General features: G+C 43.0%; 1 protein-coding gene across 4 annotated transcripts in view; it reads right to left on the reverse strand.

The window, feature by feature from the left end:
* LOC114440228 (shisa family member 6) overlaps positions 1–17,212 on the reverse strand; it is a 45,614-nt gene extending 28,402 nt beyond the window's left edge. For 2 of the 4 annotated variants that reach the window (XM_028412556.1, XM_028412555.1), the window contains exons 1-4: positions 16,653–17,212; positions 12,710–12,867; positions 9,073–9,168; positions 8,645–8,713 (exon numbers count right to left, since the gene is read on the reverse strand). In XM_028412556.1, coding sequence (XP_028268357.1) covers positions 8,645–8,713; positions 9,073–9,168; positions 12,710–12,867; positions 16,653–17,212 — 883 coding nt within the window. The remainder of the gene's footprint in view (positions 1–8,644; positions 8,714–9,072; positions 9,169–12,709; positions 12,868–16,652) is intronic. The other 2 variants (XM_028412557.1, XM_028412558.1) reach the window with 2 other exon arrangements.
* Between the last annotated feature and the right edge of the window lie 997 nt (positions 17,213–18,209).

Consider the following 18,209-nt stretch of genomic DNA (forward strand, 5'->3'; position numbering starts at 1 on the left):
CAGTCACTCAGCCCCTCTCAGCCCCTCCTTTTCTCCATCCCCTCCACCCATGAAGGCTCCAATCGCCCGCAGACACATCAGATCTGATAGGGCCACGGCACAGCAGCATATTAAAGCTCATATCACAATGATAAGCGGAGATGAGATGCATGCATCATTACTGCTCTGTAAAGACATCTACTTTCCATCTCATTCAACAGAAATTTTGGATTTTACCAGAAAACGCATCACAGTTCCAACTAATCCACCATCTGCAGATAAGTCATCTCCAATGAATAAAACAGTAAGACATGACCTGAAGCCAGGTTCAGCTGCACATAAACATTTTAAACAGTCTCAAACACATCAACTGGAACAGCAGCACAGCACAAAGCTCGATATTCCACCCTCAGTTTACTGTTTTATATATATATGCCGGGGTATTATCAAAGAAATGGCTTCATTAGGAATCATAAGGAGTATGAAAGTTATCATCTGCAGGTGTTTGGGCAAGCTACTGAATTACTATGATTAAAAAACATCTATCAATACTGTCAGAAATCTAATGCATGAGTCACACATCCATACTGCCTTCCTTGGACTTGAGACTGACTTTGTTTCAAGGGTGACCTGGTTTCACTTCTGCTTAGCATATCCTTACAGCTGGTTTAAAAAAAAAAGCAGATATGACCTCAGACTTTCCGCTGTCTATCATCCTTCCATCCATCTCCTATATTCCTTATCCTGTTCAATGCCATGGAGCTACAGTCTGGACTACAGCTATGCCTGTCTGAATATCAGCCCAAAAACCTGATTCTGGTAGGATGCCGCAAACAACATTACAGCCTATGATGAATTAAAGCAACATGCGTAAATATTATAATGAACTATCACGTATTCCTGCAGGCACCCAGCTGGCGTTGACTCTAATGAGCAGGAGGAAAAGTGGCCACACAGCTTGTTGAATCATCCCTGATAGATGTTGCACATTATGTGCAAAAAGGCCCCCTATAGAATACAAGATTGCACCTTACTCCCTTTTGGTTTTTCCATTCTCAGCGTTCCTCACCCTGTCAGGACAACCCACAAGGGATGATACTAATCAGTGGTACCCACATGTGTACACCTACACCTTGCAATCCCTGATCTTACCATCACAGCTTGTTGCTGCTTTTTTTTCTACTCAGGCTCCTTCAACATCTGTGCTTTTTAAAGAGCTAGATTTATGAATGAAGCCTGGTGTGAGTGGGATGCATCATTCAAGCGATTGCAGGTCTGCCCAAAGGGGTCACAGGAAGTCTGTGGGTGGCTCAGCTTCTCCCATTCACAGAAACATTCAGAGCCACTGACTAATGAAGCATTTAGAGGAGAAGACTCCGCCGGTGTCGTCAACCTGCAGATGCGTTGTAATTTCTGGTGCAGTTTTGCATACAATTACCATCCATTTGTGCCGGCAGTGAAAGCTCGCCATTGCTCGCAATTTGGCACTCAGGCAGCACCGGTGCTGTGCAGAGAGGAGCGTGGAAGAGTGGGAGGTGTGATGTAGAGTGATGTAAGTCACGTCTCTACTCAACTGGTCACTGATTTGTTTGCATTGTCTTTCTGACAAGCTCATTGTTCCTTTACAAAGTCCTTTGTGGAATGTGTATGAGTGGATTCTGATTGCAGATGTGTGAGCACTTCAGATGAGGTCATTGTGATGCACACAAGTTACACTTTGCCCCTTGAGAAAACAAAAACATCAACAAGTCACTCTATAGTGAAATCATGTGTGTTTGATGGCATTATTTGCTGCTATATTTAGCATTTGTGAAGGCTTTTATGTTGAAACAAGAAGCCGGCAGACGCACAAACTACATCCAAATACTCATTCTAAACTCTAAAGCTGCAACAACTAGCCAATGATGGGAAGTTTGGAATTATTAGTCTGGAAATAGAGAGATTTTCAGGATGCATTTCACTAATTTTTGCATAAAACTTCAGAATATACTGATGAGAAACTAATCAGCAATGCAAAAACCATCAGCAGCAGATCTAGTAGAGTGTAGCATTAAGACTTCACATCTTCAAAAATAAGGCATACCAGGAGCATGCTTAAGCTGCACAAGGTGTCCATCTACTGTGCCTGACATGATAGTGTCAACAATGACTGTCAAAGTGGCATGAAGATCAAAGTGCAGTACTAGAACTTCTTCAGCTCTGCATGTGTTTACAGGAGGCGTTCAGGCACTGTATGGAATTATGGGTCACAAGATAAAGTTATGCCAGGCATGTAAATCATGGCTCATTTCAGCCTGTGTTCACAGTTGGATTGATTAAAATAGCAGCGTATCTGTTCCATCTGACCTATGTGAGACATCCCATCGAAAACATGGCCGACAGGCTCAATAAGAAGACTGGTTCTGGGTCTGATTCATTCATATAACTGGAGATTTCTGAAGTTGTGTGTGTGTCCTTTAGTTGTGCAATAAACAAGTGCAACTAGCTGCATTTGTTTTCCAAATGAGACGCTGTCCTTCACAACTCTTTGCTCATCCTTGGTTGTCAGCTTTTTTTTTCTTTAATTATTCCGTCGTTCTGGCAGCTTTCTGGTTTCAATGCAACCCCTCCTCATTGTAAAGGGAGAATACTTCCCCGCATGATAAAAGTGCCGCTGCCTCGGGCTGGCCTTCCTACTGTATCAGAGCTAATTCTTTGCATACCAATTCAAGCTGTCCTCTTTTTAAAGTATTGGTATTTGGTGTTGGACACTGTGCTGACAGAAGCATTTCCATGTCCAGCTCTGCCCTGTCCTTACCCTCCGCTCATAATAGATATTGACAGGTGCAGCGCAGATAACGCTAATCTGCATCCTAACAGGATTTTACATGTCGTATAGTGCGTTCTCATTGGCGCAGCATTCAATTCACAACTTTGTTATGCCGCGAATAGCATTTCACGGTGGCACAGCCCCGCGGCCTTTGCAGGGGAAGATATGTGAAAGCGGAGCCTGGATCGCTGTCTGAGCTGTGGCGGAGCAGGTGCACCGATGCCTCGTGTACAGCATGAACACAGATGGTAAAAATCACTAAAATACACAAAGTTGTCTGTGGTGAAGATGCTAAGGATCTACACAGTCTTACTAATGATTGTACCAGCTCTTCCCTCCTCTTGTCACCACCTTTCTCAGACCTAAGTCTACAATGTGTACATGTGTGACCTTCCTTTTGTTCCTTCTAAAGCTGGGAATTGATGTTACACATCCGCATGAACAGGACACACGCCAAGCATTCACACACTGTATGCCAGCATGGACCATATGAAGCCACTAACTCCAGCTTTCATCTTCCAGTGCAGCCCAGAATGAATTAAGAATATATATCTACACCTGACGATGAATTCAGAGGAATATAGCCTGACACAAATATATACAGGTATATGTGATACACTTGATATGAAAAAGGAAAAAAGTTCAGTATATATTTCCAATTTGAGATAAAGAATGTCTGGAGTGAGTGGTGAGATAGCTCAGGTTGACCTTATATCCGGTGAGCTCTTCTGACGTGATCTCTGTGTACAAGCATGTACTACATAATGCATAAGAAGAGGCCGGATCAGACGAGGTGTTAAGAGGCTATCTGTGTGTGTGTGTGTCAGGATGGGAACAATGAATCTCAGCATTCAGGCTTGGCAATGTGGTCGGAAGGCCATGTGGGATTCTCAGAGTGTGAGTTTCATCTCACCAACCTAATCAGGTTCATTAGTCCCCTATTTAATGGACAGGCGAGATAAGGAGACGAATCAATTCATATTGTGCGTTTGGCAGTCGCAGATCTGCGCGCAGTGAGAGAACCGTGTCCCTGCTGCGCTGAATCACGCTCATTGGGGAAGAAGCGGAAATTACCACTTCGGCGAACGCTGTGCTGGATTCAAATGACCTGATAAAGACCAGACACAGTTTCACTGGTGGCTGAAAATTGCTGAGTTTAATAGATTTTTACAGAACAAAAGGGTCACATAGCAGAATTAACTCTTTAAATTACTTTGAGTCTGGTGGCTGTAGAGCCTCCAAGTTGTATCACTACTCTAAACAGCAGATATGCTTTGATGAGGATGAGGGCAAACTATTATGGGCTCCAATCTCTTTCCAGAGGTCACCTTCCACCTCTAAATATTAATGTTTGTCACTGTGAAATATGTGTGACAACCAAAACAGAGGCTGTCAAGGTATTTCTACATGAGTGTCTATGGTGACACACAAGCTCCAAGCCAATACATCCTACCATTTGTTTGAATAATCAGGTGTAAAACAATAAAAAATGTACAATGCACTTCACTAGTCGTAGGTTTTGGTCTACACTACACATCAACACATACTGCAGACGGTATGCTGTCTGTTTAGCCAGCCTCTGCAGGCTACAATTCTACTGATCTGCACTCATTTGTCTCTGCGCCTAACAGAGATGTTGCCTGTGTCTGAAATTACTCTTCACTCACTGTATAATCTAATGCATAGCCTGTAGTGAGAATCAATAAACCCTATAGTGGACCACAAATCGAAATGAAAGCAGTGTACACCCGACAGCTGCAACATTAGCTTTATGTGCATTGTGCTAAACGTTTATGCAAATAATGACAGGCACCAATAAAATCAAATAAATCAAATATATTAAGCCAATGATCCCATGACTTTGTCTCCTATAGTGAATAAGGACCTGTGATTTCAGACATGGCCACATGGTTTCTCATGCTTTTTCAAGCCATCACAATATGACCTCCTATCCTTGACCAGGACTAAGTGTGAGGGGCCATTGTACTGCACTTCAGTCTAATCAGCCACAATGACACATCACCCCATCATCATGACCAACACTGTAGGTCCCAGCTGTTTCTTAGCTGTATGTTAGAATAAAGTTATTAGGAGCTGGTGTTTTCTGAGAGAAAAATCTTTATGAAAATATAATTCCACGGTAACCCAACAACAATATGCAAATGCTCCAATTACAGTACAGAATATATAAACATGCAGAAGCAGAAAATGCAAAACTATCCCATTTAACCTTGTTACCACCTGTTCCTTAAATCCGCACAGCACAAATGCCTCCTATCCTGCATGACCCTGGCAACTTGATGAATATTTCAGTATGCAGACTTGTAGTTAGACTTGTGACTGATGTCCTTTGGTCCAGATGCCCAGCTTTACAAGATTTGTGTGTGTGTGTCCAGGTTCATATCTGGCCCAGCGTGGGTTGTAGTGAGCCTAACACAAACCAGCAGGATGAAACATTTGCAGCTCGGTGACAGGAAGCTGCAAGGGGTAAAGCTTTCAATGCTGCCTTCTTTCTGTCTTTGAGCCTGAGCCATCTGAATGCTCTGATCATCTCACAAGACTGTTTCCCACGTCAGATCTGCCATTTCCTTTGGTATTTTTGCTGTGCTGTATAAATTTGGCCAGCTAGGAGAGAGGTAGAACGGCTATCTTTATTTATTTATTTTTTGCCTTCCCCTCTCTCTATTTGACCACCTGTGGAGACTTTACCTCAGTGGATTTGGGCAGCAGGACTACCAAAGAGAATGCCCTACTAATACAAGTCCTACAGCTCTACAAGGTCATATTTTAGGGGCAGCTACTGGCTAACTTTAAAAAGAACAGTCCAGGACTTTAACGGAAGGCCGGCTGTATCTAGAGACCCAACATTTTTTCATTTCTTCACAGACTAAGTTACAAGCTTCAGCAGGAGCAGTGAACTAATCTCGATTTAGAGAGCTTGACTCGCCACTGTTCCATCTTCCAATCAATATAAAGCATCATAGTGAGTTTAGTAAACAGCAGTGTACAGCATGCCGATGATGTCACTTTAAAGGATCAATGATTCTCATGTTCAAAGTTACTGTCTGCTCAAGTTCACAGCCGCTGAGAGCAGACGCATCAGGACTGAGTAATGGCAAGCAATACCTACTTGGCACTCTTTAACACCCCTCCATTTGCACTCACACTCACCTACACAACATGCCGATGCACAGACACACTGTTGGCCAGGAGGAGATTCAACAAAAGGAGGTGGGGGAGCACTGCAGCAGTGCCTCCCAATAAGACAAGGTCACCTTAAGTAGATTGGGATGAAGGTGGGGGGGTTGAAGCAATTCCCTCGGGACCAAAACAGGGAGCAACTCATGAAAAAGTAATTAAGCAGGATGCACATCAGTGGATGCCACAGGCAGAGAAAGCAAGGAGAGAGATGAATAAGCCCACAGGGCGAGGGAGGTGTTGGTACACAAGGCGTCTGGGAGATGTTGGCTGAACAACGGCATTCTTTAACCTCCCATAAGAAAGTTGTCCAGATTTTTTGCTTCTAAAGCATCATCAGTGCACACCATTTTAACATTCAGGGTCAGGAATCCCATGTCATCTCAAAAATGTGAGACAGCTGTTTGCCATCCATCACGTAGAACCCAGAGAGCTCCAGAGCTCCATCACTACAATCCATCACAGAGAATAAAGATGCCCAGACCGGGCCAGCCAGCATCCCCACTCTCACTCATCACTCTCTGATATCAGATATAAATCCAGCCTATTGCCTCGCCGATACCCTCACACACATTTTACTACATGCAGCAGGTAGAACAGCAATGTCCTCTGTGGATCCACACAAAGTTGCTGCTGTTATATAACAGGTGCATGAATATTAATGACATTACTCGGATCTCTCAGTTAAAACTGATGTACTTTTGAATCTGTACTGTTTGTACTGTTCACTATGATGCTCCTGCATACACAAACAGATGTACAGCACACACACACACACACAGCTGAGCCTGAGTTCATAGTCAGGGCCGGATTTTACAAGAAGGGTTGTAAAGTTGCTTTTTAAGTTAGATAAAAGTAGCCCAGATGTTCCTGAACAGAAAACGATATTTTTTATGAATTTGGGAAGAAGATTGTAGTAAAACGTATAACCTTTATACAGATTGGAACAATTTTTACAGATCATTTGAAGGGAAAAGAAGAAAAAACGAAGAAAAAAAACTGGGGAGATGGTAAGAGAGGAAGGAAGGAAGGGAGGGATTGAGGGAGGATGGGAGGAAAGGAAAGGAAAGGAAAGGAAAGGAAAGGAAAGGAAAGGAAAGGAAAGGAAAGGAAAGGAAAGGAAAGGAAAGGAAAGGAAAGGAAAGGAAAGGAAAACTGGCATTAAAAGAAAATTAAAATACAGTGAAAAGTTTAGTGTTTGTGTTTTTAGCACCAATCTTGTTTAAACGGACATCATCGGCGGAAGTATGAACCACATGTGTGGGTGGAACAGATGATATCTACTAAAAAACATGAGGAGGTGTTTGTGGAACGAGGGCAGGATGCAGTCAGCGGTGACACACTGCACATCTGTCAGTCTGCTTCCTCCTAACAGGAGGTGTGTGAGGGAGAGCCTACCAACAGCCAGCTGTTAAACTAAGACATGAACGACGGAGGCTGACAGGACCTTCACTTTGAAGTGACAGAGACCGCCATCAGGCCACTAAGGCACGTCACCTAATAGGAGCAGCGAGAGGGTGACAGGTACAGTCAGGAGGGGGGTCGCCGCCTCAGACGACATCTGAAATATTGGTTGAAGGGATTCATTTAGCTCACGAAGGCTGACGGCTACTTTCAGAGCTGCTGCTCAGCATTTGCTTCTGGGTGTTTTGTCAAATTTCAGAGTGTGTGTTTGCTTAAATGTCACAATTTTAGATGTATAATTTGGGTCTTTTTAATTACTTTCCGGAAACAAAAACATTGATTTGAAAGCTCAGTTCTGCTTTCATTTCATTCCTTTTTTTAAGTAGCAGGTTACTCACCCTGAATAAGGAAGTCTAATGTTTTCTGCCATTTCATCTGCAAAACATTCACTCATCTAGATCATCCCTCACTTGATCCCCTTCAGACCAGACAACAAAACCCATCAACAGCTGGCTCCTGTCAATCTGCATTCATCCCCAGTTTGACCCTGCGGCAATCACAGTAACAGAAATGAGCTAATGTATGTTTACTAATTTTCCAGCATGATGCTATGATGCTCACCGAAACACCGAATGATGCAAGTGGCATCAGTTTCTACTCAAGAAAATGGTGGAGATTGAAAACGCCGAATTACTGACACTTAAATTAAACAGCCCCAAGTCATGCTCTCATGTTTGTAGATACGCATTTTAGGTTTCTGCAAAGCATTCAGCACTCCAACAGATCTCGGCTTGAACAACTCACAGACATCATAATCAAACCCAGGTTTGATGATCCATCGTATCCTGAAACTGCAGCAGGAGATTAAAATGCTTCACTTACCTTACAGGCAGGCACAGCGTGTTTATCTGCAGCCTGCACTGACACATTTAAGGGCAGCCCTGTCACTGCCTGACACCTCACCTCTACACAGAAGCCACACAAACAAAGCCGACTAATGCACTCACTCAAACCTGCTGTTGAACAGCCATCAGTGGAATATTTTGGCTCACAGAAGCACCTTTCTAACACAAATAAATAAAGAATTACGACTCTGCTGCTTTTACACTGTGCTGTGATTATCGGCCAAGGGCACTTGACTGATTCCTGTGTGTGTGTGTGTGTGTGAAGTGTGAACTGTGAGCGACTCTTCTTATCAGGTGCAGGCAGAAAGCAGGTTGTAAGGCTTGGAAACAGAACATTTGGACAACGTACCGTAGGACATGGGGATGTCCAGATCCCCCTGCCAGGACATCTGCCCCGACTCGTCGATGGAGTGCTGCGCTGTAAACACACAACAACGAGCCTCTTGTTTATGGCTCATTCTTAATCCAACACTGCTGATCTATTAGAACAATAGCAGGAAAAGCTACTACTGTGCCATGCTGCATTCACACTGGCTGCCCACAGAGTGTGGAAGTGTTACTTTGTCATTGGAAGTGTGGATTTAATCATAGATAAGAAAAGTGTCACTTCAAGCCATTATGAATTTAAATGTCTGAAACAAAAGTCACATTCTTTGACTCTTTGATTCTTCTTTTTACTGTACAGTCATTTGGCAGCATGAAGAGGACAGCATGACACTGTAGCTATGTGAGATCCTTATTCCTTCAAGTGAAAAACACTTAATGAGGATGAACTACCTTTCAAGTGGCCACGTCCGAGTGTCACAAACCCAGATGAGATGAAGTTGTGCATGTCTTGGCCTCCGCTGCGCAGGTTTTCTTTCCCATAATGTCCTGAGAAGAGAAGTGAAATGTATTAAGAGCTAGTTCAGACTGTGAGCCAGGTCTGACCCAAACTATTGAACAAAATATAAAGTGTGTGAGGATCTGGACTGGATTCCCAGCCCTCAATAGGTGATCTAAATCTCAATATCCACTGTTGAAGGAGAGAATAGGCAGATTTTTTCTTCTCTTTCTCCAGAGTAACTTAAATATTAAATTTAATTGGACAGTAAAATTGCAGTGCTTCTGGCTTCTTGGTAAGAAGATAATTATGATTTCATACGGAGGATGGTGTAAGAATGTAATGCTGTGAACCTCAGGTACACACTCCATTGGATTTCCCCTGTGTTGAAAGTTCTGTGATGCAATTTGCACCGCATCACTGTTAACTCTGCTCTGAGCCACTGCTGTAATTGAGAGTGCAGTACCAACACAAAAGGAGCAAGACAAGGTGCCTGCTAGCACCGTGGGCAGTGTTCAATTGTGCTGTCAATCACAGGCCAGTCTTAAAAGGAAATTAAAGAATGTAACATCAACTGACTGAGAAAAAGGAACAAAAACATCCAAAATCTGTAGAGGTGGTTCATCAAACAGCTTCTCCTCCTCTCTGTTTCTCTCTGTTAGTCCCACTCTACATTAACCAGCGAACAGTTAAATGCCTCTTTCTCCAAGGAACCACTTCAAAGTCAATAACATCACTCAGACCTTTGGGCCTGGGAGAGCTGAGATCGAACAGCATTTCAAATTATCATAATGAGAAGAAACACCTGGGACTCTTCGGCCTGGTCTTCATCACACCGAAGCTTAGCACTCAAGCCTCAGCAACACAGCTCATTTGTTTCTCCTTATCAAACCCCGAGGACGACTAAAAACTGATTACTGACGCACTCTGACCACGACTGTTAGTTTGGGACCTCAGAAGAAATCAGTAAAACTCAAAGAGAGGTACTTGCACATTTCCTTGTGACTATAACAGTGCAGTGCTGTATCTGTATGATACAGTATTTCTGTGTTTTGTCTCCGGGTGGGGGTGGGGGGGGGGTGCTGATGATTCATAACCTCCACATGCTCCAAGGACGACACCGTACAGCTGAAGATGCTGACTGTGATATAAATTGCTCCCTTGGGGCAATGTGAACATATAGCCTCTTATTTCTGGAAATGCTCCTTAGCTAAAAAACGAACCTTAATAAATGTACGATTTGTAGAGTAATGTTTGAATTAGCCTTCAGGGAAAAGTAGACAGTCATCAAATTAGTGGCACTGAGCACACATGTTCTGTCATTGTAGGCTCAGAGTTAATGCCATAATGTAAATCCAGTTAAAATCCATTGGCATTACTAAAGGTGTGTACAGCAGGAAAAGCCTTTTTTAGTGACAGCTATTTTAGCATGCAATGACATTGGCTGTGTCCAAAATCATTAATTATGAAAAAGCAATGAGTCACGCCAAGAAACAAAAACAAACAGGTATAATATGTACAACCACAGAAGCAGCTTCCCCTTATTTCCACTTTTACCTTCTAGCTATGCTAGTGCTGCCTACAGATGCAGATTTCCAACATAAGTAAACACAGATCCATATACTGTTGGCCTTGTAGTGTGAATTCTCAATGTCAAATTGCAGTATCAGTTACAAACAGACTCTCATCGTTCCTCTGAATGCAAGCTGAGACTTCCAGACATCAGCAACATGACATCATCCTGTGCAGACTTCACGCCAAAGTCGCTCTGGTCTACGCTAAGATGAACCCAGCTGCTGCGAACGTCCAACAGAGATCATTTCATTCCCCGTCTGCAAAGTGTGGGAGACATTTGTCGCCCGTTTTCACAGCAAAACTTTGGAGGACAAAATGATAGAAGAGAGCAGAACAAAAAAAAGGCTGAGCTCATTACTCTGGGACAGTTCTAGAGGAGTACCATCCTCACCACAAGACAAACTCCATCAGACAAGATATAGTACCTTATCTGTGGATGTTTAGGGCTCAAATCTAGACTCTGCACATCCTCAGTCTCCTTTTAGCATGTTTTTCTATTTTCATTCTGACCATTTTGAGTTTGAGGTTTATATGTAATCCTTTGAGGGGCCACATTTAGTCAGAATATATCAGGACAAATGAAAAAAGTAATGAGAAGAGGGAGCAAGCTGCACATTATAGAACAACATCAATTATATATGGCTTTGTTATGCCATTACATCTCACAAAAAAAATGTTGATCTGTTGCTGTAACCCTGCTAAAGAAGTACTTGCTATAACTGCCCTCATCTAAGAGGGCCATCTAAAGAGGAGATTTGATTGTGAATACAGAGACATCGTCTGCATACAGTCATTTTTTTGTATGTTGCTGGATTTGTGAATCAAATTTATCTCTAGAAAAATGGGTCTTGCCCCATGCCGTGCTATGCTGTTATGCTAATACTGCATGCTAATTGCAGACAAACATATATTAAAGCTAACCATCTGGATAGCAGGATTTTCTAAACTGTATTAAGTTGTTTTATTTCAAGTGGTGAATCCTTTAAAAGCTGTGTCAAATTTGCCTATGTTGTGAAAACGTGCACACCTGGCAGCCACCATGGTGACAAATTCTGCTGTGAGCAACAGATCTGACATGCACGTTATTCATGTGGCCACCGCAGAGCGCCTTCATTTTGTGTTTTCCTGAAGCGGGAGGACTGCTCACGACACACGCACACTGCTTCCGTCACCTAGCAACCTTGACAGCTACAGCTGATGCTGACATTTAAAAGTGTACTCCTCGTCAAAGTTTTGTTTGCTTTATTCTCTGGTGCAGTAAATCTTCAGATAAGTTTACAGGACCCCTCTTTAACAGGGAACAAATGAAAATGGTTTTATAATAGTGATTAATGATAACACACATGTTCTATTGTAGCTTCTCCTGATGTCTGGGGCAGTGCTCTCTTAGTCACACACACGCCAATATAAATGAAGTCACTCTGCAGCAGAAGAGTAAGACAATCTGTTCATATCCTGCAGTCCACTATGGTCTGCATCAGCTTTCTTCTGACACATCCACTCCATGTTGGGTGGTGGGTGCTGATGTAGCCGGCAGGGTGAGTAACACATTACCACTGTTGAATCTGGGACACCATACTAGGGCACTTAGCAAACGAGCTGATCCCTGGAGCAGGAATCTGGAGACCGAATGGATAAAAGTAGGAGGAGCAGCATTTGCACACCACAATTATCTTTGGACAAAAAGCTTGCGTCGCCTGCAGAAGACGATAATTTGCATCTCAATTTTGAACGCGTGTTGAGTAGGCTTATGGGAGTCCTCAGACGGAGCCTTGCATTAATTCACTGTATAGTTCCTTATATGTTTCCTCATGAGAAGGATTGAGGGAAACGCATCTATTTCAGTGGACGTCAATCAAAGGATGCACTTAAAGCTCCCTCCATCATAACAATATAAAGTTGGATTTTGTGCATGGACACACTGTGAAAGCTAAACATAAAGTCAGTTTATTTAGCCTTCACACATTTCCCAGTATGAAGTATTGATCACCATAAAAGAAAAGCATCGTCACCTACCGTGGTTTGATGAAATCGCGTGAACAGGTGTGTAATGATTCTTTGAGGTTCTGACCGGCGTCTCATCTTTGGGAGACCCATCAATCGCTGCAATGTTTTCATGTTCATACTGAGATATTGGAACTGGTCCCTGTTGCCTCAGAATGTCTGCCAGGGCTCTGGAAAGGAATCACACACAAAAAATCTGTTAAAATGTTTCCTTTTCCAATTACCAACATTTTTTTTCATTGCCATCCCCCTATAGGTCTCACTAATTTGTTTAGCTACAGCTCCACTATGAATCACTGAGCTTTGGAGCAGGCCAGAGAGGAAATCCTAATTACACCCACAGTCATCAGGGACTATGATTTTCAATAAGGCGGTGCACAAGATACACACAATTATATGTGTTGGATTTAAGCTCAAGCCCCGTTTATTTTGCGCTTAAACCTCTCCTTTGAGTCTGTGAAATAAAAGTATCATTTTTCCGACACAGTCACAGCTCTGGTCTGTGAGATGGAGTGCCAGCACTGCGATTTCTTAAAGGAAATGAAAGGGCAATTTAACTGTGTCAATGTCAACCTACAGCTACCACACAGTCCACTTTTCCATAACTCTGTGACTTTGGGAGATATACAGTATATTAATAGCATTTCCCTTCCAGGATGAGCACACACACTTTAGCTGTTTCTTTTTCGCAGACAGTGGCGACCTGATTTTGCATTGTCCCAGTTGAGTGCCTTGTAGAGTGCAGCAGAAGCTATAGGTAGCAGGAAGACTTTCAACATATATTTTAATTGAAAAAGATAAATTATCAAAGAAGAGAAGAACTTCTGATGCTGAACTTTATCTTCATAGACCTGATTCAAATGCATTTATAATGTTGGGTATTCAAAGTAAAAACAAGAAGAGGATTTAAAAAAAGTTTACAAAAGAAGCATTTTGACTGACAAGACAAGAAGAAATGTATTCAATATGCATAAAGATTTTCTCAATTAAGAACTTAATAAGTTTTTATATGTATATATATATTAATATATTTTTGAGTGAGGCCATTTAATATCATCCAAATGCAGAAGACGGCATGGCTCTGTTATAGTCGCAAAAACTGCAATGGAGCAAGAATCTAACTATGAGGAACACCTCAGCTGCAGAAGACCAAGTGTTACCAGTTTATCCAAGTCTGTTATTTTCAACGATCGAGGTCGATAATACACCTGCCAGATATGACTCATGGTTATGTTTCTGGAAAACGACACATATGGACTTATTTTTGGACAGGGTTAGAGTTAGGGGACATTACATTTATACATACGGTCGTATTGGCCAACATCCACAAGCAGAGATGCAGCTGGAGAAGAGAAGTTAAATCCATTGTATTGTATTGTATTGTATTGTATTGTATTGTATTGTATATGTATTGATCACCATAAAAAAACAACTTGCATCCATATTGCAGCTCCAGATTATCCATAAGGTAATATAATCCCAGACTAAACAACAAATATTCATTTTGTTGTAATTATGACAACATAATAAAGCTTTATTCTTTAATACATGCATATGCATGTCTCTTGTCAGTGTTGCCACATGTTTAACCTCACATGTGGTATCATTGGCATTTCTACACTGCAATCCTGCAGTCAGACAGCAGAGCATTATTTTCACCACCTCACTGGCATAAATTGCACCTCAGTTTGCTCTGCACAGGGTGATCAATACAACCTGTTCAAATCACTGGCTTTAGCTCTCACTCACATTTCTTGTGTTTCTGTGAAGGTCACAGACCAAACAGCAAAGGTCTGCCAACAGCTCAGCATTCTGCTCATATTTGCTCCCTCAGTCACAGAGGTAGAACTCTAAATCACTTTAGAGAAGCACCTGAAATTAACAGAGACACTCCCGCTTTTCACAAGCGGACCCTTGCCAAATATAAAGCTAATCCCATGTTCCAGCACTTCTTCTTGGTCACGGCTGTCAGCGTGAACGTCTGCTGCCAGCCTCTGAGGTCTATTCCAGTAGACATCATTATGACTGTTCTATGTGCCAAATGGTCGTTGAAAATAAACAAATCATAAAAAGAAGGAAAACGCCACTGAGCAGCCAGAAAGCCCTGCCTCCTCGTTTAATTGCCCTCTCTCTAAACTCTCATGCCAGCACTCAGATTGAAGTGGTGGCATTAAGCAGATCCACTGAAAGTACGCCCCATGGCTAGGACACAAGACATCTCCGTCTCTTCATTTCTCAGAGCAGAGATGGGGAAAATCACTGCATTTTGATGTTTGTTGTTCTTTTTGTCTGCCTCATATGGATATTAAAAGCAGCCTGTGCCAATTTTTCCATCACTGAAGCTTAAATGTATAAGCCATCCACTGTACGAGCTCCTTGGTGCTGTCAGTGCACAGACTTGGATATTTTCTATCAAGCACTAGTCACTGTGTTTGTCTGACAACGAAAGCTGAGTAATCCCCTGTGACATTTTCAAAGCAGCAGGCACCAAAGTTTCATGACCGAGGCATAACAATGCTCAATTATCATTAAGTCAACTTTCAGGGCTCCGGCTGAGGTGTCCTCCTCTGCTCTGTCCAAATTGGACTCTGGATAACAGGAGGTGACTCAAGCGCCTTTTGAATAAGAGCAGTGACTAAGTGGCTATAATTTTTTTTCTTCACTGGTGGGTGGAAAACATGCAATTTTAGTCAAACCTAACCTCTATTAAACATCCTTTAATACCTTTTATACGTTCATTGCCTGCTGCAGTGAAGGAGGAGGGTTTCCCAGCATGCCTCAGAGACATAGGGCAGTGCAGACTGGTGTATTTTAAGATAAAGGATCATCTATCAACCATGTTATGGGGTTCTGGAGGAATATCATTTGTCTCTAAAATACACCCTAAAAGGACAACATGTCCATGACTAATATTGACTTTCACACTGGAGGCTGGAGTTTGTGTGAAGCTTTTCCTGTTTCCTTGGTCATCATGACAATGAGTTCCATCCTTAACTGTAGATTTTAAAATTCTACATACAAGACTTACTTACATAACCAGACGAGGGCACATTCTGACATAAACACATTTAGCTCAAAAAAATGACCATGCACCACTGAGATTATATCTGGTCACAGTGGGTTAAATTCTCAGATGTTAGACTTATAGTTTGTTGTGCTTGGTGATGTTGTAGTTGTTGTAAAACAGAAAGCAGTTTTTTTGGGCCACACCAGCAAAGATGGTAAAAAACGCAGAGGAACTGAACAGTTGAGGAACAGAGCTGTGCTCTGCCCAGTGACTTGAAGTGGGTGGGGCTCAGTTGAGAAATGATGATGTCACCAAATAAAATTTGTTTGATGGCAAGAAACATTTGTTTTTATTGTCTGTCTTGGGTTTTCTCCTCCAGTACAGCAGTGTGTTGAGCTGCTGACTGAAATGGCCACAGGATGTGTTTTTTTTATGTTGTCGCACAATTCAGTGACTTGTGCCTGGAGGGATTTAAATATGCTGTCATTGCAGAAGAAGAAACCACTCCCATCAGAATGATCACTCAGTGGCATTTGCTTTATACCCCCCTGAGGTTCAACATACATAAAATACCAGCTACTCCCCCCTCCAACAGGGGTTGACACAGAATGGGATGTGTAGCAGCTCAATGGTTTTTAGAAGGGGAGCAGAGTGATGACATGTGTTAAAGGGTCATGAGATGGACCGATCTAAGGATATTGAGGCAGTGTGGTTGATTTGCAGTGACAGGAGCCAAAGGTGCATCATTTTTAATGCTGCTAGAGGAAATTGACAGTACAAAAAGTCCCATTGTTGGCTTAAAATTTGGCAATGGGCCCAGTTAATAACAGATTTCAATCAGTGGCTGTGTTTAAACGGGACTTGGGGACAAAAACTGACCCTACTGTGTGAAATCTAGTTAAATGTCTTTTTCCTACTCTCTCATCACCCAGACTGAAAAGGTCTTACCTGTGCACATTCATTTCCTGAGGGGGCTTGGTGGCTTTATCATAGGCAACTTTAGCAGAAATCCCAATGGCAATGATGAGCGCAACGACCCCGCATGTGATGTACACCGTGGTGTTGGTCTGGTCCAGCTCGGGGTCGTACGTGTCACCTGTCGGTGCCGGTGAGGGAGGCTGTGTTTTGATCCAGTCCGGGGTGTTGTAGTTGGTGCAGCTCTTCTGCTCCAGCCGCTTCCCCCGGTCCGCGCAGCAGAAGCGCAGGAAGCAGCTGCCGCAGCAGAACCGGTGGTCCGTGTTGTTGCAGGCAAACTCTTTGTCGTACTGCCCGCTCACGTCGTAGTAGCCCATGCAGGTGTCGTGCTGGACCATTGGAGGCTGGACCTGCGTAATCTTCCCCGGGACGGCCGCGGCCACGGGGAGTGCAGTGGTGCTGCCGTTGACCTCCTTCAACTTTGGGTTCCTCCGCGGCGGGATTTTGCTCTTTTTGTTGGTGGTGGCTGCGCACAGGACATTCAGCGGGTCTAAGTAAATCAAAAGAAGCAGAAGGTGCTTTATCCCCATCATTTGAGGACGCGCTGGTGTTTACTTGCTGGCCTCCACTCTCTTACAGTTCTGTTCTCTGATTACCACTCGTCCACTTCTTACCGAGTGGAACTTCTTGCAGGTTTCTTCATAGCAGGTACTCCTGTTTGTGCCAAGCTTTCACCGACGATCATTGACTGGCAGCTTTTGCGTTCACCGGACACACAGTGCATCTTGAGACTTTGCGCCGATCCGATACAGAGCCGGTGATCTTATAAAAGTTCGCTCTTGCCAGTATCTTCTTTGACAGAAATCATCCGAGGGAGTCTGTCTGTGGATCCTGTGACTGAGGCTCGTAGTTGCGCTGTGGAGAAAAAAAAGGGACTTGGTCGGTAAAACATTACTTTACATTGGAAAAATAAGCCTTAAGAAACTTTATGAATAATCACAAAGAGAAGAAGCGGAGTGATTCTGAGCCTGCGGACACTTTCAGCACCACGGACAGCGCCCAAGTTTCCATTTGGCTGAATAGGACCGATCAGAGTTCAAATCCACTCTTATCAATAACACATAAAATACAACATGTGGCTACTGAACTGGTAAACAGACCCACATTCAGTGTCCTGAGTTGCACGGGTTCAAACTGCTGTGGAGCGTTTTGTCTATGCACCTTATTCTAAAACTTTCCCACTTCAGATCTAATGAAATATAAAAGAGACAAGATGATGATGATGAGGAGGAGGAGGAGGACTTACCAGCTTAACAGTGGCCAGTAACACGGTAGTCTCTGCCACTGCCACTGAATCAAAGAGCCTCAGCAAGACAAGAGCCAAGACCTCTCTCCCTCCTCTCCGGCCCGCCTCCTTCCATCTCTCTCACTCTCTCCCTTCCCTTCTCTCTCTCTCTCTAGCCCACGTCACTGATTCAGGTACTTCAGTTAATTATCAATCGGCATCTCTCCCCCACCCTCTCCTCTGCTTTGGTCATATGCCTCCAGGCTTCACTCGATAACTCGCGGAGGTGGAAAAAAATAGATAAC

This window comes from Parambassis ranga, chromosome 8, assembly GCF_900634625.1.
Source record: "Parambassis ranga chromosome 8, fParRan2.1, whole genome shotgun sequence".
Taxonomy (NCBI): Eukaryota; Metazoa; Chordata; class Actinopteri; family Ambassidae; genus Parambassis; species Parambassis ranga.